This window comes from Zeus faber (genome assembly GCF_960531495.2).
Source record: "Zeus faber genome assembly, chromosome: 21".
Taxonomy (NCBI): domain Eukaryota; kingdom Metazoa; phylum Chordata; class Actinopteri; order Zeiformes; family Zeidae; genus Zeus; species Zeus faber.
In genome coordinates, this window is record NC_137208.1 from 1,751,724 (window position 1) to 1,773,582 (window position 21,859).

General features: G+C 44.9%; 1 protein-coding gene across 1 annotated transcript in view; it reads left to right on the forward strand.

Annotated features, from left to right (window-relative positions):
• Window positions 1–21,769, forward strand: part of LOC307246381 (anoctamin-4-like) — a gene marked incomplete at both ends in the record, with an annotated part of 43,891 nt that extends 22,122 nt beyond the window's left edge. The window contains 13 exons of the mRNA XM_080022301.1: window positions 3,086–3,168; window positions 4,012–4,152; window positions 9,509–9,673; window positions 10,517–10,553; window positions 13,418–13,529; window positions 14,381–14,438; window positions 16,862–16,959; window positions 17,276–17,418; window positions 18,547–18,699; window positions 19,525–19,672; window positions 19,996–20,115; window positions 20,982–21,087; window positions 21,560–21,769. Of these exons, the coding sequence (XP_079878427.1) occupies window positions 3,086–3,168; window positions 4,012–4,152; window positions 9,509–9,673; window positions 10,517–10,553; window positions 13,418–13,529; window positions 14,381–14,438; window positions 16,862–16,959; window positions 17,276–17,418; window positions 18,547–18,699; window positions 19,525–19,672; window positions 19,996–20,115; window positions 20,982–21,087; window positions 21,560–21,769 (1,574 nt within the window). The remainder of the gene's footprint in view (window positions 1–3,085; window positions 3,169–4,011; window positions 4,153–9,508; window positions 9,674–10,516; window positions 10,554–13,417; window positions 13,530–14,380; window positions 14,439–16,861; window positions 16,960–17,275; window positions 17,419–18,546; window positions 18,700–19,524; window positions 19,673–19,995; window positions 20,116–20,981; window positions 21,088–21,559) is intronic.
• Between the last annotated feature and the right edge of the window lie 90 nt (window positions 21,770–21,859).

Here is a 21,859-nt window from a genome sequence, read left to right on the forward strand (position 1 = left end):
ACTAGTGGAGTAGAATTAAGGCGCCGAGTGGAGTAGAACTATGTTGACTAGCGGAGTAGCACAACATCAACCAGTGGAGTAGAGCTAAGTCAACTTGCAGAGTAGCACTACGGCGACTAGCGGAGTAGAACTAAGGCGACTAGCAGAGTAGCACTACGCCGACTAGCGGAGTAGAACTAAGGCGACTAGCGGAGTAGCACTAAGTCGACTAGTGGAGTAGCCCTACACCGACTAGCGGAGTAGAACTAAGGCGACGAGTGGAGTAGCACTACGTCTACTAGCAGAGTAGCACTATGTTGACTAGCAGTGTAGAGCTAAGTCGACTAGCGGAGTAGCACTACGTCGACTAGCGGAATAGCACAATGCAGACTAGTGGAGTAGAACTTAGCCGACTGGTGGAGTAGCACTACGTTGACTGGTGGAGTAGCACTACGTCGACTGGTGGAGTAGCACTACGTCGACTGGTGGAGTAGAACTAAGCCGCCCAGCGGAGTAGAACTCAGCCGACTAGCAGAGAAGCACTACGTCAACTAGTGGAGTAGCAACAGAGGGTTGCACTATAGACTAAAAACAGGAGAAAGAGACAAGGAACAGCAAGTAAGAGAATAGTGCCAGGAAGAAAAGAGACTAGAAACAGGAAGTCAGAAACTAGTAACAGGTGGTAAGAAAGTGGAAACATGAAGTAAAGAGACTAGAAACAAGACGGAAGACACGGCAGTGTGAGTTTCCTGTTGGAAAAAATGAGATTTTTAAAATGTTTTTTGACGTCTGAGTGGTTTGCTCCATTGGATGCACTGAGCACAGTGTGGAGATGCAGTGCTGAGTTTCAGTGGCAGTGCTGAGTTTCTCGCTTGATTTGTGATAAACGATGGAAACACAACATTTAAATAACACGTCCGGGGGCTGGAAACAGCGAACCGAGCGCTTCAAGAACAAACTTAATGAGACGTAGCTGAAAAGACGCAAATAGAGTTTGACAGGCGCCGGCAGACACGGCAGGAAAAATGAAATGAACAAAGCAGAGAAGGTCATGGCGGGCCATGCCCCCTTGGAATAAATCAACTTCTGTAGAACTAAAACCCCATATATACCCATTTACTCAGTTTAATTTATATTAATGTTATCCTAAAGAACAACCAAATTGCAAAAGAAGTTAAAAAAAAAAACGTTTCTACAGCATTTCATCGGAATCAGAATTATTTTATTTTGCCAAGTATACTTGCACATGCAAGGAGAGTTACTTGGTGTGGTTGGTGCATAAAAGTCAGAAAGCAACACGATGCAAGACAAATAATGACAAAATATTGAAATATAACCCGAACCACTAAATAGAATAAACAACTTTTACATCAATCCAGGGTTTTCATTTAAGCAGGTGCCTCGGGTGCCATCAGTGGTGTGTTTCTAGAACCGTCCGTCCGTCCGTCAGGTTTTACTCAAACAACTCACACGTGATACCGCACACTGTAGGTTCCTGAGCCGTTTGGCTGCTTTCCCAGCTGCAGATGGGTGCGAGGCAGGAGGTCTGGGTCAGGGGTCTCCCCGGAAACCTGTCTGACGGCTGCGAACCCCGTGGATGGTCTCGCATCCAGCACGTTGCGTCGCCAGCTCCAAAAGAGAAAGTTTGATGGAGATGAACTGACCTTGCATCCGCCGCTGCTCCTGCTCCTGCTCCTGCTCCTGCTCCTGCTCCTGCTCCTGCTCCTTTCCCGTCCAAATGGAATAGAGAATTCCCTTCTAATTCCAGCTACAGAGGGAGGACAGCCGCATTAACATTCCTCAGGGGCGGAGCGGGGAGGTCGCCCCCCTGCTGGAAGGGTGAGGAACGCCGAGGAGCCGTGGAAACGGAGCGGCAGAGGAGCTGGGATCAGGATTGAAGTGGTGGAAGACATTCAATGGTCATGGAAACACAAGGCTTGTAAAACCAAGCAAAGAAAACACAAATAGGTCATCTATCCTCAGGACTTTGAGCCTCAGGACTCTGTTTGTCGTGCAGCTGGAATCCTGTGTGTGATAACAGAGAAATCCACCAGAGGTGTAAATAGTACTCAACTATTAAGTACTGTTACTATGGAGAAATTGTGCTTAAAGTCAAATTACTTGTGCAAAGATCAACTCAAATAATAGTGAAAAGTGACTTATTTACTTTTGTACTTCTCTGTTTTTTAACTGTTTGCCGAGGTGACGGTCCCTGGCAATGCAGACAAGGCAACAGGACAAATGTAACACATGTTGTTTTGAATCACACATGACCTTAATACGATAAAGTGCATCAACAAATGAAATTCAAATGTGAAATAAACATTGCATGAATATTTTTTAAATGGAATAAAGTATAAAAACACTATATAAAATAAAGTGCATTTATAGAAGGTAGAATGGAATAAATAAACATGAAATAAATACCATTAAAAACTGGAATAAAAAATGAACATGATGTCAAATAAAGTTAATAACGTGACTTAGCTCTTTATAATATAAATGAAAATCAAACACGTCAATGTGTTAAACACAGTTCAAATTGATTTGTCGTAGGTGACCAATAAAAGCTCATTTCCTTATTTTATTTTGTTTTACTCTTTAACGGAGGCTATTTAAATTGTAGCCAAGTGAAATACATCAAAACAAACAAACATAAGCCAATTTACGGTTTTTAAAAACATTATTCCAACGTGATCTTCTGTGTTGAAAAATAAACTGTTTCCAATTAAATTCTACGCTCAAAAATCAACATGAAAACTTCTAGAAGACTGGCTCTGGATCCTGGAAAACCCTTGAAAATGACCTGCTGTAATCGTCTAGGCCGTCTAGGATCGTCTAGGTCTCATATATATCTAAATTCTAAATTCAAAATCCATCTTCTCCATGACAACCACCAGCGCTACCTCAGGTGTCTTGAGTCTCTGGTTGGATTCCCCTGATGCAACACAGCGACCGTGCACCTGTTCAGAAGAACGTTATGTAATGTTATGGAACGTTATTTAAAGGAGGATGTCTCCAAGTAAACCTGGAGCCTGGAGCCTGGAGCCTGGAGCCTGGAACCCGTCTAAGGCTTCTTCTGTTCTTCTGTTGTTGTTTTTTTCAGCCACGGTGTTCCTGGAATTCTGGAAGCGGAGGAGGGCGGTGCTGGCCTACGACTGGGACCTGGTGGACTGGGAGGAGGAGGAGGTGAAGGAGGGGACGGGGTGGAAGGATGGAGGGAGGGAGGGAGGGAGGGTTGGAGGGATGGAGGGATGGAAGGAGGGAGGGATGGAGGGATGGAGGGATGGAAGGATGGAGGGAGGGATGGAGGGATGGAGGGATGGAAGGATGGAGGGAGGGAGGGAGGGATGGAAGGAGGGAGGGAGGGAGGGATGGAGGGATGGAAGGATGGAGGGAGGGAGGGAGGGATGGAGGGAGGGATGGAGGGATGGAAGGATGGAGGGAGGGAGGGATGGAGGGATGGAAGGCTGGAGGGAGGGAGGGAGGGTGGGATGGAAGGAGGGATGGAAGGAGGGAGGGATGGAGGGATGGAGGGATGGAAGGAGGGAGGGATGGAGGGATGGAGGGATGGAAGGAGGGAGGGATGGAGGGATGGAAGGATTAGAAAACTAGACATACTAGTTATAAAACTAGTATGTCTAGTTAAAATGTGTGCGCAAACTCAGTATTGTGGGTTATTAGTGTTGTTATTAATATTTTTGTATTATTATTTATTATTCTGTTGAATAATTATGCTGAATAACAATGTTAATCATTTTGTATTATGTTGAAAGTTTGTCTTGTTTTGAATGACTGTTAAATGTTGTTGTGTACAGGAAGCAATGAGGCTGTTGCTTTGGGGTTTCTATTTTTTTATCAGTTAACATTCCATCGCAATATTTCACTTTGAAATCATACGTTTCTTATTGAGAAAAAAAGTGAAAAAATAAATACGTAATAATTTATAATAATAAATCATAATTTTATTTTTCAGCAGCATTTAATAAAAAATAGAAATGAAAGCCTTAACAGCTGTTGCGGTGTTTGCAGGAGGAAATCCGGCCCCAGTTCGAGGCGCGGTACTCCAGGAAGCAGCGGATGAATCCCATCTCCGGGAAACCCGAGCCGCACCAGACCGTCACGGATAAATATGGCCGCCTGGTCCTGTCCGCCTCCGGAATATTCTTTATGGTCAGTCAATAAAACATACGTACAAATATCTAAACAGAAATGACCTGGTAACTTGTGTTTATGGATATGTACAGACAGTACATTACATTTATATGAACACGATGTTCACCAGTGAGGTGGCAGTGAAGTCGAGTTAAAGCACAACTAGTTTAAAGCAGCAGTGTGTCGTAGTTATATTACTAGATGAATTGTAATGTTTTTAAATAATGTGTGTGTGTGTGTGTGTGTGTGTGTGTGTGTGTGTGTGTGTATATATATATATATAAATATATATATATATATATATATATATATATATATATATACTTACTGACCTACGCCGCAGGTCAGAAAAGCCACGGGCTGCGTGTCGACATCGTTGACGTGTATTTGTTCGAATGGAGAGGGAGACGTACGTAACGGAGACTTGGAGAGGGGGTGATCGTGGCGCCAGCGTAGTTTGAATTATGGGTGGATTGGGGGGGTCTGACCCTCCTAATTAACACTTGGATCCCTCAAAAGAGGTAGAAACATGTCGGAGGTTCTAAACATTTATTTATCCGTCTTTACCTCTAAACGTAAACATTGCAATACATTTCCATCCTCATGACTGGAAGGATCTTGTAATACCAGTCCAGACACCCCTAAAGTGGACCGTACCATTACGCTGAGCGTCGCTCTGCAGCTCAGATCAGAGCCGTCTTTTCTACCAGCAAAGCCAATAAAAACAACGTGTTTTTATTGTAGATTTGTTTCTTTTGCTCCGTTATCAAATTGAATGAAACAGAAAGTGTATAGATGTATTTAGATGTCCCGCTTACGGCCTCATAATTCCACAGGCCGGCCCTGAATATACTATATATATATACTGTATATCTGCCCTGTCTGGAAAGGGTTCCGACGAATCAGGAACCTCAAACAAAAAACACCCCCCTCCATAAGCAACTCACGCCTGGCCAACAACCTGAACAACTTCTACTGTCGCTTTGAAAGACAATGGGACAGCCCTGACACTGTCCCCTGTGACACCTTCCACCAGCCCCAGCCGACCAGCTCCACCTCCCCCACCACAGCAGGAGACTGGACCTCTTCACACCTACTCACCTCAGAGCCCCCGCCCTCCGTCCTCCCCCACCACAGAGACGACTCTTTCCATCCCGGAGAGGGACGTCACAGGCTCTTTAAGAGACAGATCGCCCTGCAAAGCAGCCGGACCAGACTCTGTCTCCCGTCCACCCTGAAGCACTCTGCTGATCAGGTGTCTCCATCCACCTGAAGCACTGTGCTGATCAGGTGTCTCCGGTGTTCGCAGACATGTTCAACACCTCACTGGAGACATGTAGCAGCCTGCTGCGCATCCTCCACCATCATCCCAGTCCCAGAGAAGTCAAGGACCACAGGACTTAATGATTCCATTCGCCCTGACCTCTGTGGTGATGAAGTCTTTTGAACGCCTTGTGCTGTCCCCCCTCAGATCCATCACAGACTCTCTCCTGGACCCCCTGCAGTTCACCTGCAGAGCCAACAGGTCTGTAGACGATGCAGTAAACTTGGCCCTCCACCTCATCCTCCAGCACCTTGCTCCTCAGGAACCTAGGAAGCAGCACGTGAAGCTGGGAAAACACGCCTCTGACTCCCAGACCATCAGCACCGATTCCCCTTAAGGCTGCGTTCTTTCTTCTCTGCTGTTCTCCCTGTACACCAACAGCTGCACCTCCAGCCACCAGTCTGTCAATCTCCTCAAATTTGCAGACGACGCCACCCTCATTGGGCTCATCTCTGGTGGGGATGAGTCCGCCTCCAGGTGGGAGCTTGACCATCTGGTGACCTGGTGCAGCCAGAACAACCTGGAGCTCAACGCTGTGAAGACAGTGGAGAGTGGCTGTGGACCTCAGGAAGAACGCAGCCCCACTCAACCCCATCACCCCTATCACTCCCATCACCCCCATCACCCCCATCACCCTGTGTGACTCCCAAGTCGACTCTGTGGAGTCCTGCAGCTTCCTGGGAACCATCATCTCCCAGGACCTCCAGTGGGAGCTGAAAATCTGCTCCATCATGAAGAAAGCCCAGCAGAGGACGTACTTCCTGCGAAGCTAAGGAAGTTCAACCTGCCAGAGACGGTGATGGTGCACATCTACACCTCCATCATTGAGTCCATTCTCACCTCCTCCTTCACCATCTGGTTCGCTGCTGCATCCAAGGACAAGGGCAGACTGCAGCGTGTCATTGGACCCTGAGGTGTGCAGGTAAGATGGTGTCTGACCCCTCGCACCCCGGACACAAACAGTTTGAAACTCTTCCCTCTGGCAGGAGGCTGCTCCACCAACACCAAAACCTCTCGCCACAACAACAGTTTCTTTACGTCTGCAACTGACTCATCAACAAGGCCCTGGAGCCCCCTGAAGCGGACCCCCCATACACACCACAAAACTGATGTTTCTTTAAAATTGTAATAAGTAAGAAACGTCATTTAGTTGAAGTTAGTTTGGTAACGATGCAAACATTCTCTATTGAGGTGACATTTATAATGATGAGGATGATGCTTCCCGCTCTCAAACGTCGTTAGAAAAACATTTTTCTTGTCGTGGTGGAAAGCTCAGATCATCACAGGTCCACGTGGAATCCATCAGGTTGAATCCAGTTATGAAAATCAAATATGTTTTACTGGATGGTGGCACTAACTTGGATTGTCATATAAAAATATTTACTTAATTTTCACTTCACGTTAAAATATAAAGTGGAAGATCAAAACTCTCTAAAGACAAAAATTGATTCAATAAATGGATAAAATGCTTCTAAGAATGGGTATAATGGACATGTGTTTTAAAGGGCTGTTCCAAAGAGTAGAATATAATTTTTGGGTGAATTTAACATATGAAGAGTCTGTCCTCTAGGCACAGAATGTATACAGTATATATGCATTTGTGTATGTTTGTGTCTGTATGTTTATATCTCCTTCTACATTTCATATTAACCTTTTCGTAAACTTCAGTCTTTCCTCCAATATCTGGCGGATGATGGGTTGCCAACGTGTTGATGCTGCTTGTTCAGGCTGTGTTTACACCGTTTTTACACAGTATTTACACAGTATTTACAAAGTGTTTCTCTAATCCTTCATCAAACATTTACCTGTAGCTTAGACAAACCGACTGGCTGGCTGACTGGCTGGCTGGCTGACTGACTGACTGACCGACTGACTGACTGACAGAAAATGACAATATATCTGCAGGCAGCAATTTTCCAATTTTTCCAAGTTCACATTGAACGCCACATCTGCTCCTCCGTTCTGTCGTCTGAACACATGAAGCTACTACGCAAAGCAACCAGGTCGACTCAGCAACACTCTCCCAATGTGAACGAAGCCCAGAGACCAAGCCTGGACTCATAACGTTCATGATGTCACAAAGCGTCCCGCCCCACAAACCAATCAGGATCCTCCAAGGTTCTTCAACTTCTTGTAAATCTGCAACGGCTTCTCACTAATTCCACCACAAGACGTCTGAAACGCCTCGATTCTAACGAGACCTCAACCATGTCCAGAGGTTTGGGGATTGTCGTGTTCCGGACACTTTTAGCCAGAAGAATGCCGCGACAATAGAGGTCCTTCTGGGCTTGACCCCTCGATATACACAAACCCAATGATAAACAATGAATAAAAACATTACAGTTTACAAGAATAAATAATTATACCAAAAAAATAAACAAGAAAAAAATGTCAATATAGGTACTCCTCACTCAACGACCGAGTTCCGTTCCTAGGACCAGGTCATTAAGTGAATTGGTCGATAAGCGAGGACCCGTGTTATGGTGAGGGGTCACGGTAAGAAAAGAAAGAATAAAGAAGAAACAGTCTTTATTCGTCACGCAACACACCACACTACAACACATGCTTGCACACACACACACATGCACATGCTTTGATGGTGCTGGTGAAATGGTTCCTCTGCATTGAACCATCCTGGCTTGTCCTTCCTCCGGGGCCACAGCAGGAGCAGTGGGCAGCGTACGTGGACGCGCCCGGGGACCAGGTGATAAGTGTCCATCGCTGGTCACACCATGATGGGTGCATGTTTTTGGTAGGGGTCCTTACTGACGTGAGGTGGAGGAAACCCCATGTGAGCACGGGGAGAACATGCAAACTCCACACAGAAAGCCTCCTGTTTGGGAGATAACCCGCCGGGGGCGTAAGGGGGTGTGGCTGGTATATATAGTGTATATAGTATGTACTGTATAGTGTATATAGAATATCCGACTAGCCTCCTCTCTACAATAAACTGATGTCTACAACCCATCGTCATCTGTGTCTCTGTGCCGGAGGGCCCTGGTAATGCTACTCGGGTGGCGCGTGGTCGGCAGAACTACTACAGTGGCACCTGAACACGGACTCCGGCACGGGAAAGGGACACAGAAGGGCCGTCCCAAGATGCCTTGGAGCCACCAGTGGGTCAACGGGCGCAGCAACTACCATGGGTAACCGTCTGCAGCCAGCTCCTCCACCCAGCAGCCCAGCAGTTGGGCCACCCCTCCAAGCAGCCCCCGCAGTAGCCAAGTCCGGCCACGCCGTCACCGGCCAGCGCAGTGGCCCAAAGCCCCGCGCTCCCTGTTTCAGAGTCCGGTGTTTTTATTATTTAGGGTATAATAACCCTGTGTCAGAGTCTTCTTCAAACCTTTTTTTTTCATTTTTTTCTCTGCTTGGTGATGGGGGGGACTAGGCTTTGGCTTTGGCCAGGAATTCTTCTTGGCCTCAGTTTGGTGTTGGGGGTATGTCGTGCGGTGTGGGGATGGTTTGAGCAGCCACAACTGACCTGGATCTAAGTGATTGGGTCAGGGTGGCTGCAAACTGGTTTGGCTAACGAGCAGCAGGTTAAAACCCTCATCCACACACACACTCAGGAGAGGAGCCCTGTCATGACATGTTCCGCTGGCTCGGCTGGCTCATACCACCCAACCTCCTCTCTACAATAAACTGAGGTCTACCACCCATCGTCACCTCTGCCTGGATGGCATTGAAATGCCACTTGGATGGCGTGTGGTAGGCAGAACTGCCACGTGTGTATATAGTGTATAATACAGACTGGTCGGAGAGCTGGTCATAAGTCCGAACGGTCGTTAAACAGATAGGTCGTTAAGAGAGGAGTACCTTTATACAACAAACCAAAATGGCCGTTTTACAAAAAATTCCAACCTAACTTCTCCTTGACGTCTCCATGACGACATGTCGTGGTCCCTGGAGAAAAAGAAGAATGAGTTTATACACAAACTCAAAGGAAGGAACCAGCTACATGCTAGGCTATGAGACTGATAGAAATGGCCGCCTCCCGAGCGGACCTAACTCTTGTTCTCCATGGCAACGTGGTGTGGTCCCCCCCACCAGATCCTCCTGGTGATGGCGGCGGTGCTGGGCATCGTGATCTACCGCGTCATCACCGTCAGCAGTTTCGCGGCGCTGGGGTGGATGCTGATCAGGAACAACGCTCAGGTCGCTACCACGGCAACCGCTGTCTGCATCAATTTCTGCACCATCATGCTACTCAACGTGGTGAGTTCCACCGGACTGTACCAAGTCAGAATCACAATCACGGTCAGTTCATTCAACCAAGGATATTTTTATACCAGGTTTATGTCAGGATTGGTGCGTTGCTGTACAGACAATTAGAATAAAGAAAAAACCGTTACATTTAAATATACTGTACACCAGTAGCTAAAACAAATTAGCCAACTATGCAAAAGTAGTCAAATGAAAAAACAAAGTAGCCAAATACACATTAATGGTAAAAAACAAAAAACGAATGAGGCGTAGCTTGCAGAGCCGGTTCTGTCAGACAATTTGACAGCGCCACACGCTGCCACGCCCCTAATGGGCCAGACTATTCAAGCAGCCTGTCCCTCCCGCCCTACCTCCTTTCCTGCAAATGAACGGTTCAAATATGAAGGACGATGAATAAGAAACAATTCAATCTCATTCCTTAAAGGATAAAACCTTCGCGGCAGTTTAAAAAAAACAACACAAATAAATACTATTTTCAGCCTCATAATGAGAAAGGACCCATCAAACTGCAGCCGTGGAGTCGGACTCGCCACCGTCACGTCAGTGCCTGAGTCGTGAGCCACAACAAGGTTATTTTTACCGAGCAAACAAACAAAACGGTTCCTGATGCAGAAGTCGATCTGACAGAAAAGAACAAGAAGGACGAGAGGAGGAAGCAGCTTGTTGTCGGCTGGATCCCAGTGCAGCATAAAGGCAGTATTCTTCTGGGATTCTTCCCGCTGTGTGAACACACTTCTGGTGTAATTTACCGAATCATAGTCGCACATAAAATGATGCATTTTTTGCAAATCAAGACAATGTTTTTAACCCTAACCCCAAATTCCTCTCCTCCAGTTCTATGAAAAAGTGGCCGTTCTTCTCACCAATTTAGGTAAGTTGGATTGATCCTTTTGAATAGATTGTTGGATGCATGGATGGACGTTATGGATGAATAGATTTTTGGTTGGATGGTTGGATAGATAGATAAAGAAAATGTCTGTTTTGAGGTACTTGAGCGTAAACTTAAGAGCGTAAAGATTAGATACACGATAAATGATCAGTGATCAATGATCAGTGATCAGTGATCAGTGATAAATGATCAGTGATCAATGATAAATGATCAGTGATCAGTGATAAATGATCAGTGATCAGTGATAAATGATCAATGAAAAATGATCAGTGATCAGTGATCAGTGATAAATGATCAGTGATCAATGATCAGTGATCAATGATAAATGATCAGTGATCAGTGATAAATGATCAGTGATCAGTGATAAATGATCAATGAAAAATGATCAGTGATCAGTGATAAATGATCAATGAAAAATGATCAGTGATCAGTGATAAATGATCAATGAAAAATGATCAGTGATCAGTGATAAATGATCAATGAAAAATGATCAGTGATCAGTGATAAATGATCAGTGATCAGTGATAAATGATCAGTGATCAGTGATAAATGATCAATGAAAAATGATCAGTGATCAGTGATGTTCTGTCTCCTGATCCATCACTGTCACCACAGCGAAGCGTCTGCTAGTCTTGTTTCTAGTTCAACTCCTTTTTGAGGCTGGGATCTTAAAGAGTGACTCAGTAAAACCAGTCGTTCCATTTGGTTCAGATGGTTTCATGCTGAACCAGATTCAGAAGCGTCGGCCATTTATTGTATTAGTACATGAATGTGTATACTGTATATAGTATTAGTTCATGAATGTGTATATTGTATATAGTATTAGTTCATGAATGTGTATACTGCATATAGTATTAGAGTATGCATGTGTATACTGTATATAGTATTAGTACATGAATGTGTGTACTGTATATAGTATTAGTACATGAATATGTATACTGTATACATTATTAGTTCATGAATGTGTATACTGCATATAGTATTAGTACATGCATGTGTATACTGTATATAGTATTAGTACATGAATGTGTGTACTGTATATTGTATTAGTTCATGAATGTGTATACTGCATATAGTATTAGTACATGAATGTGTATACTGCATATAGTATTAGTACATGCATGTGTGTACTGTATATAGTATTAGTACATGAATATGTATACTGTATACATTATTAGTTCATGAATGTGTATACTGCATATAGTATTAGTACATGCATGTGTATACTGTATATAGTATTAGTACATGAATGTGTGTACTGTATATTGTATTAGTACATGAATGTGTGTACGGTATATAGTATAAGCACATGAATGTGTGTACTGCATATAGTATTAGTTCATGAATGTGTATACTGTATATAGTATTAGTTCATGAATGTGTATACTGTATATAGTATTAGTTCATGAATTTGTAAACTGCATATAGTATTAGTACATGAATGTGTATACTGTATATATTATTAGTTTATGAATGTGTATACTGCATATAGTATTAGTACATGCATGTGTATACTGTATATAGTATTAGTACATGCATGTGTATACTGTATATAGTATTAGTACATGAATGTGTGTACTGTATATAGTATTAGTACATGAATGTGTATACTGTATACATTATTAGTTCATGAATGTGTATACTGCATATAGTATTAGTACATGCATGTGTATACTGTATATAGTATTAGTACATGAATGTGTGTACTGTATATAGTATTAGTTCATGAATGTGTGTACTGTATATAGTATTAGTACATGAATGTGTGTACTGTATATAGTATTAGTTCATGAATGTGTATACTGTATATAGTATTAGTACATGAATGTGTGTACTGTATATAGTATTAGTTATGCATTAGTATGCAGTAACAAACACCACACACTGGTGTGTACTCACAGTATTTTACCAATGTTGACAGGTCTGGGATTGATAGTTAGATGGATGGATGGATGGTTGAATGGATGGTTGGATGGATGGATGGATGGTTGGATGGATGGATGGATGGTTGGATGGATGGTTGGATGGATGGATGGTCGGATGGATGAATGGGTGGTTGGATGGTTGGATGGATGGTTGGATGGATGGTTGGATGGATGGATGGTTGGATGGATGGTTGGATGGATGGTTGGATGGATGGATGGTTGGATGTTGGATGGTTGGATGGATGGATGGTTGGTTGGATGGTTGGATGGTTGGATGGATGGATGGTTGGATGGATGGATGGTTGGATGGATGGATGGTTGGATGGATGGATGGTTGGATGTTGGATGGTTGGATGGATGGATGGATGGTTGGGTGGATGGATGGATGGATGGATGGTTGGATGGATGGTTGGATGGATGGATGGTTGGGTGGATGGTTGGATGGTTGGATGGATGGATGGATGGATGGATGGTTGGATGTTGGATGGTTGGATGGTTGGATGGTTGGATGGTTGGATGGATGGCTGGATGGGTGGATGGTTGGATGGGTGGATGGTTGGGTGGATGGTTGGTTGGGTGGATGGTTGGATGGTTGGGTGGTTGGTTGGATGTTGGATGGTTGGATGGATGGTTGGATGGATGGTTGGGTGGATGTTGGATGGTTGGATGGATGGTTGGATGGATGAATTTAAAGTTGAATCCATCCAGTTTTCCTGGAGCTGCTCCACTTCAGTTTATTTCTAAAACTTTATTTATTTCTGAGAAGATGCTTCACATCCACCAACTCCACTATCAACAACCAGCTCTGAGCCTCATTTAAATGTCTATTTAATGTGAATTTAATGTGTATTTAATGTGCATTTAATGTGTATTTATTGTGTATTTAATGTGTATTTATTCTGTATTTAATGTGTTGTTCAGAACAACCCAGGACGGAGTCAGAGTGGGAGAACAGCTTCACCCTCAAGATGTTCCTTTTCCAGTTTGTCAACCTCAACAGCTCCACCTTCTACATCGCCTTCTTCCTGGGACGGTGAGAGGACACCACCACTATTTATACTCTATTTACACTGTATTTATACTCTATTTATAATCTATTTATACTCTATTTATACTCTATATACACTCTATTTATAATCTATTTATACTCTATTTACACTATCTACACTGTATTTATACTCTATGTCCACTCTATTTATAATCTATTTATACTCTATATACACTATTTATACTCTATTTATAATCTATTTACACTATTTATACTGTATTTATACTCTATTTATAATCTATTTATACTCTATTTATACTCTATATACACTCTATTTATAATCTATTTATACTCTATTTACACTATCTACACTGTATTTATACTCTATGTCCACTCTATTTGAAACTTGAATCTATTTATAATCTATTTTTAATCTATTTACACTGTATTTATTCTCTATTTATACTCTGTTTATACTCTATTCATACTCTTTTTATGCTCAATATATTGTTTTTCATGATTACATTTTTTAAATGTAATTATATTTTTCTCCCTACTTGGACAGAATCCTCAAATCTAAACAGTGGTAATAACTTCAGAAATGGTCCTTAATTCATTCTGTTTCCAGTGCTCCAGGCAAAAATAAATACCAACTCACAGCTAAACAATAACAAAGAGCAATAAAAAGGAAACAAGAAAAGATCTTCCAGGATACAAAAACCCTAAAAACTGACTGGACTATGAAAAAAAAAAATCAATATTCAACAGACGTAACAATTAGCACTGAACAAAAAATACTGTGAATAAAAATATTTTCTATGAATGGCTGCACTTCTCAGATACTGTATGTATTTCTAACAACTGAAGTATTGTTTTTCTGTTTTTCCGCTCGTCAGGTTCACGGGTCGTCCCGGTGCGTACCTGCGACTCATCAACCGCTGGAAACTGGAAGAAGTGAGTGAGCCGCAAAGCATTGTGGGTACTGTCCAAACGTTCAAGCCTCCACCGGCACCGCAAACACGGCTAGTCCTGCAGCGGCCCCGCCCAATTCAAATTGAAAACCCCTGAGTTGATGTAGAGCGTAGAAAGGACGGAACGCTGCGTCAGGCCTCCGCCCGCCTCCGCCCGCCTCATCGACCGTTTCTCAAAGTGCACTTAAAGTGGAGACATAAATGTCAAGCTCCAACAGGTTCCCTCTTCTCGAGCGGCGCTGAGATGCTGACGTAGTCCTTCTTCTCTGGATGTTTGTGCTGCATCAGCCTTAAAGGATTCTCTCGCTATTTTCCCCGGAAAACTGTTTATTATCAAACAATCGTCAACTACTGATGGATGGAGGAATGGTTGGTGGATCAATATTTATTTATTTATTTAGCGGATGCAAAGTCCCCAAGACAAGCAGTTGCCTCCTGGTGGTGCTGTGTGGAGGTGACTACTCCTCCTTTCAGTTTTTGAAGAGGGCAAACTTCTATGACGTGTTCCATGGTTTGCTCCTCTCCACAAGCACACAGTGGAGTGGGGCTACTGCCCCATTTGTGAAGGCTGCCAAGCAGGGGCCACGTCCAGTCCTGAAGCGATGGAGCGTAGACCATTGTCTCCTTGGGAGGTTGGTGCCAGGGACCTGTTGATGGGGGTCTGACGCCAGATGTTTGTTTGGGACCTCCTTGGACTCCCATTCTGTTTTCCAAGCCAGTTGGATGGTGAAGTCAGCTGGTGGGATGTTCTTCCAAAGTGGTCTTTGAGTGGCTGCTGCTTGCCGGATATGTGGAGGGGGAATGTTTGATAGGACAGGGAGCCAGGGGAGCGGTGTTGAGCGGATAGTCCCGGTTATGGTTCTCATGGTTGTGTTGAGCTGGGTGTCCACATGGTGTGTATGGGTGACCTGGACCAGACAGGGGCGCAATATTCAGCTGCAGAGTATGCGAGAGCCAGTGCTGAGGTGCGCAGTGTGGAGGCTGCCGCCCCCCATTTTGCACCAGCGAGCTTGCAGAGCAGGTTGTTCCTTGACTTAACCTTAGCTGCCGTCCCTTTTAGGTGTTCCTTGAAGGATAGGGTCCTGTCAAGGGTCACTCCCAGGTAGGTTGGATTAAAGGCATGCTTCGGCTTGAGTCCGCCCAGATACATGTTTAGTTCTCTGGCAGCTTTTGCGTTGTGGAGGTGGAATACACTGGAAACAGTTTTTGCTGGACTTGGTTTTAGGCGCCAGGTTCTGCCGAACTGGTCCAATTTGGCAAGGTCATCAGTGAGCACCCGTCCCAGTTCATTAAAGTCTGGTGCTTGAAATGCCAGAACGACGTCATCTGCATAGATGAATTTGCGAGATCTGGTGGAGGGTTGGTCATTTGTGTAGAGGTTGAACAGAGTTGGAACTAGAACTGAGCCTTGTGAGAGTCCGTTCGTCTGTCTTCTCCATGCGCTCGTGTTCTGACCAAGGTGAACTCTGAACCTCAGGGTTGTCAGTAGAGCTTGTATTATTGCCGTTGCCCAGGCAGGGAGCGCCTTTGTGAGTTTGAGTAGGAGGCCTTTGTGCCAGATTGTGTCATAGGCGGCTGTGAGGTGGAGGTCACAGTCCCTGTCTTCAATATTTATTAATAGTAATGAGGGGTCCAGCCTCAGGGAACCCGATTGTTTTTTGTTTGGATATTTTTTATTTTCCTCCTTTGGCATTTTTCTGGCTAAAAGTGTCTGGCGCGCGGCAACCGGCGAACCCTCGGACATGAATATAGCGTCCTTGTACAGTAGGCGGGGCGGTTCAGACATATTGCGGTCCAAGTTTGATCCACATCGATCTACAGTATATTTGGAGTAGGAATTAGGGAAAATGGCTTTTCTGAAGGGAGCCGAGCCGACGTAGCGGAAGAAGCCGAACGAAGGGACCTGTCTGCGGGGGGTGGGGCTTTGTGACATCATCATCCAACTTGTTAGACATGTGCAGGGTACGGCTCTGGGGGGGCTTCGGCGTGGGGCGGGGCACGCCGGGCGCTCTGGACTCCGCGGGTGCGTTGTGGTTGCTTGGCGCCGGGTGGAGGGGAGAGCGAGCCGGCGCTGCGTTGCACGGGACCTGGGAAGATTAGTGTGCGGCGGCGCTGCGTTCAGAGCGTTGGTTTGAGCGTCGCTGGTTGACGTCATTCTCCCGACTCTGACGTCACTTCCAAATAATGTTTATTTCCTTGAGTTTCTTATTGATTAATAGTGATGAATGAATGAATCGTTTGTTGGCGGCTGCTTCCGCTATTTGAGATCGATTTGCGTCTTTGGTTGGGACCGACCGCAGCTTGTCCCAGGGTTCACGGGAATGAAGGCATGAACGGAATCTGTCTGTCCTCATCTTAGGCGTCTCTCTCTCTCTCTCTCTCTGTCTGTCTCTCCCTCCCTCCCAGTGTCATCCCAGTGGTTGCCTGATAGACCTCTGTATGCAGATGGGGATCATCATGGTGCTGAAACAGACCTGGAACAACGTCATGGAGCTTGGCTACCCGTGGGTTTCAGCGCCCCCTGCTGGCTCTGTTTGCTGCTTTCCCTGCTCCGCCCTTTCCCAGTCATCCTGCTGGATGTGTCCATCGCCACGGATCAGGCCGGTCCCCGCTGTTGTCGCTGATCAATGCCAGTGAACCGCCCAATTTGGAACTGGTCCCGAGTCAGAACGGGCCATAGTTTGAACCCCACCCTAATCTGGGGACCCGCCGGGCTCTTTTTGGGGTTTGGAGGAGCATGCCTGGAAAAATGGGCGTCACGGCCACCAATCAGAGTTGACTCCGCCCCCCTGTTGGTTCTGTTCTGCCGTCCTCTGATAGGCTGATCCAGAACTGGTGGACCCGGAGGAGGCTGCGGCGGGACCACGGCCAGAGGGCCAAGTCGGGCTTCCCGCAGTGGGAGAGGGATTACAACCTGCAACCCATGAACACCTACGGCCTGTTCGACGAGTACCTGGAGATGAGTAGGTGGTGCACATCCATGTTCTCCAGCCGTCACTGTGTAGCGAGGGCTGAAAAAAATCATTCAAATTACACTTAAAATGCGTAAATAGTGAAAACGAGCTCCTGCGTTGCAAGCTCCAAACTGGCAGGCTGCACTGAGTGATGAGGTGATGAGCTCCAGCAGAACAGCAGCTCCTGCGTTGCAAGCTCCAAACTGGCAGGCTGCACTGAGTGATGAGGTGATGAGCTCCAGCAGAACAGCAGCTCTGTGTCCATCACAACAAGTTTCACTCTGAAAGTCACAACTATCAGTCGTGACAAAGGTTCCACTTCTTTTGGGGAGTGGCTTCCTGACGACTCACTGGCTAAAAAGAGTCGTTGCCTTTGTCCCACTCTGGCTTGGTTGGGTCGGGTGGGTGTAACGCACGCTGAGCGAGGGAGGACTTCCTCCACCCTCAACCAGAGGAGGAACAAGAGTCGGTTCGATTCCCCGTCGGGAACGCAACTCTCGCAGGAAGCGTTTCATCGTGTCAGGATGATTCATATCGGTGGAATGCAGAGAGTAAATCACTCGCATTCAATATGAATTATGACTTCTTCTATACTTTGATTTCATTTTTTTGCCTTGGACAGTAATTATTTTCAGTTTTTCAGTTGAAGATTTACTCTTTTGCCAGCGTGACTCCAAATTCTTGAGTCATTTAAAATAATTGTTCACGATGAACAAATCGTTTGTGAGTCTTGCATCACTACTTATTAGTCAGTCACAATAAAATAATAAAAGATAATAATAATAATGATGATGATGATGATGATGATAATAATAATATTAATAATGACGATGAATATAATAATAATAATAATAATAATAATAATAATAATAATAATGATAATGATGATGAATATAATAATAATAATAATAATAATAATAATGATAATGATAATGATAATGATGATGAATATAATAATAATAATAATAATAATAATAATAATAATAATAATAATAATAATAAGTACAGTTCTATGGGTTTCTAATGTTTTTAGTTGCGTACAAGATAGTGTTGAAAAGGTTGAAACACTGATCGAGGAAGCGCTAACGGTGCTCAAACCGCCGCCTGCTGGCCGGTGTCTCCCTCCTCCTCCCCCAGTTCTGCAGTTTGGTTTCACCACCATCTTCGTGGCCGCCTTCCCTCTGGCGCCGCTGCTCGCCCTGCTCAACAACGTCATCGAGATCCGTCTGGACGCCTACAAGTTCGTCACCCAGTGGCGACGCCCGCTGCCCTCCCAGGCCAAGGACATCGGTAAAGGAAAACCCGTCAACCCTAAAAAAAAAACAACAAAAAAAAAACCCCGACCCTAATTGTGACATAAGTCTTGAAAAGTGAAGCTGCTCAGCTGTGGGATTCCAATCCTGAGGGGAACCAGGTTGGTCCAACCAACCTGGTTATGATACCATGGTGCACGTGGGCCAAAAGGGAAAACAAAAAGGCTCGCTGGCAAATAACAGAAGAGTCCACACGTATTAGTACAAATATAAATACAAGTCGTAGTCATAAGCGTGGAGTCGTGTCGGTGAGGGTTTGGCCCTGAGGTAGGTGCGCGGCGTCTCCGCCACGCACCTACCTCAGAGCCAAAGTTACTTCCTGGGCTGGGATCCGACCAATCAGGGGAGCCCCTCCCTTGATTCGCCCGATCCCCAGCAGCCAAGCGGCCACGGGGATGGGAGCCCGCACCACCCGCCTCCCGCCTTGGTCCGCCACAGAGATCAACAAAGAACTAAAGATAAACTGGAATAAATGCGATATTTCTGGCCAGGTTAATGGACGGGGGTGACAAAAGCTCTGTGATGGGTTGACGATGGAACATTTTTAAATTGATAAAGTCTTCCAGCGGATCAGACAATGGGATTTGGCCAAAGTGTGTCTAGTTTTATAAAAGCATTAGAAGTCTGGATGGCGTTATTTAACAGTTTGTGAACTAAGGTGTATCTTTGGGTCATTGCACATGAACCTCATCATCAGCATGCGTTGGAATAGGTTTTCCCGAGGCCCTATGTTTCAAATAGTTGTGTTAAAAGGAACGAGGCTCCTCGGTTCTCTGTACTGATGTGTGTGGTGCTGCTGCAGGGATCTGGTACGGCATCCTGGAGGGCATCGGCGTCCTCTCCGTCATCACCAACGCCTTCGTCATCGCTGTCACCTCGGATTTCATCCCAAGACTCGTCTACGCCTACAAGTACGGCCCCTGTGCCGGGCAGGGCCGGGCTGGAGAGAGGCTAGTAGCCAATTTACCTATTGACCGAGTCATAATGAGGTCGAAGCTAGTAGCCATTTTACCTACTATATAGTCGTATTAAGGTATAGGAGGTAGGGGCTAGTAGCCATTTTACCTACAGTATAGACTGAGTCAGACAGCACAAGGAGGTTGAGGCTAGTGGCCATTTTACCTATGGACCGAGTCATGATGAGGTTGAATGGATTGAGGCGAGGAACCATTTTACCTCTAAACCGACACCCAATCGGATGTGATTGGGTTTGATTTGATTGTTGTACTATGTTAATGCCTGCACATTATTCTGACACATTCTAACCCCCCAGGTGCATGATGGGATACGTGAACGCCAGTCTTTCTGTGTTCCGGGTGTCTGACTTTGAGAGGAAGTCGGACCCCCGCGCCGACGGCTCCGAGCTCTACGATGAAGCCGTCAAGTACTGCAGGTGAGGCCTTACTCAGGGTTATTTTAGCATCAACACAGGAAGTAACTGATTACAACAGTTTGACACTATTTGGATCCAGTCCAGTGTCAAAACTTAACTCAGTACTTAGTATGAACTGGATTTCAATAGAGTCAACTACTAAACTGAAGCTTTATCTTTCAGTCAATGTTACCTGGACTACATCACAGCTGGACTGTTGGTATAAGGTTAGAGACGGTTTAGTTTCTATAGTTTAGATATTTGGTTTAGATATTACACAAGAAGTCTAGGTACTAGGCAAGAACAGTTTGTTTAGGCACTAGGCAAGAACAGTTTGTTTAGGTATGAGGCAAGAACAGGCTAAGTTTAGGAACTAGGCTAGAACAGTTTGTTCAGGTACTAGGCTAGAACAGTTTGTTCAGGTACTAGGCTAGAACAGTTTGTTCAGGTACTAGGCTAGAACAGTTTGTTCAGGTACTAGGCTAGAACAGTTTGTTCAGGTACTAGGCTAGAACAGTTTGTTCAGGTACTAGGCTAGAACAGTTTGTTCAGGTACTAGGCTAGAACAGTGTGTTTAGGCACTAGGCTAGAACAGTTTGTTCAGGTACTAGGCTAGAACAGTTTGTTCAGGTACTAGGCTAGAACAGTTTGTTCAGGTACTAGGCTAGAACAGTTTGTTCAGGTACTAGGCTAGAACAGTGTGTTTAGGCACTAGGCTAGAACAGTTTGTTCAGGTACTAGGCTAGAACAGGCTAAGTTTAGGTACTAGGCTAGAGTGAGTTAAGTAAGGGTATTAGGTAAGAACAGATTACATTTTGGGTTTAGGGTTAGAGTAAATCCACTGTACGTTGACCTTTGAGCCCCTGGTTTGTGTTGCGGTCCTCAAGGTACCGGGACTACCGGGCGCCTCCAGACGCCGCCGAGCCGTACTCCTACACCCTGCAGTTCTGGCATGTCCTGGCTGCCAGGCTGGCCTTCATCGTCGTCTTTGAGGTACTTTTTGTAACCATCAAACCTCATAAGAAACAGTCATCATGTCAAACTAGAACTATGATAAATAGTCATCATGTCAAACTAGATCAAAATAAACATTTTGACAGTTTGATTGTGTCGTCATGGGAAAGGTTTCATGATAAAATGTAAGTGTTCCACACTCCACAGGCTCATAATGAACAGCTGCAATGACAGCTCTCGCCAGCAGATGGCACTGCTGAACTGGCAGTTTGGAAACATTAAATAAACAGAAATAACCAAAAATACAGAACAGAAATAGCCATATATTATATGTTTCTATATATTTTCTATATATATATTCACATATTTTTATATATATATATATATATATATTGTATTATAAATGTATTTCTATAATTGTAGTATATAATTGAAGGATTTATTAATCCAATAAATATCAATAAAATCAAAATGTAAAAACCAGCTTTTGAATGGCCGTTGTGTCCGGCAGCACCTGGTGTTCGCCATCAAGACGCTGATCTCGTACCTGATGCCGGATCTGCCCAAGGACCTGAGGGACCGCATGCGGCGCGAGAAGTACCTGATCCAGGAGATGATGTACGAGGCCGAGCTGGAGAGGCTGCACAGGGAGAGGAAGGAGAGGAGGGAGAGGAACCACAGGAAGAGGGAGGAGCAGGCCCCTCACAAGGAGTGGCCCTGACGGGGTCTGAGGGGCCCCGGGATCACACTCCGAGGTGGTCCTTATATTACGCTCAGAGTCCCGATTAGGACTCTGAGGGGCCCTAAACAC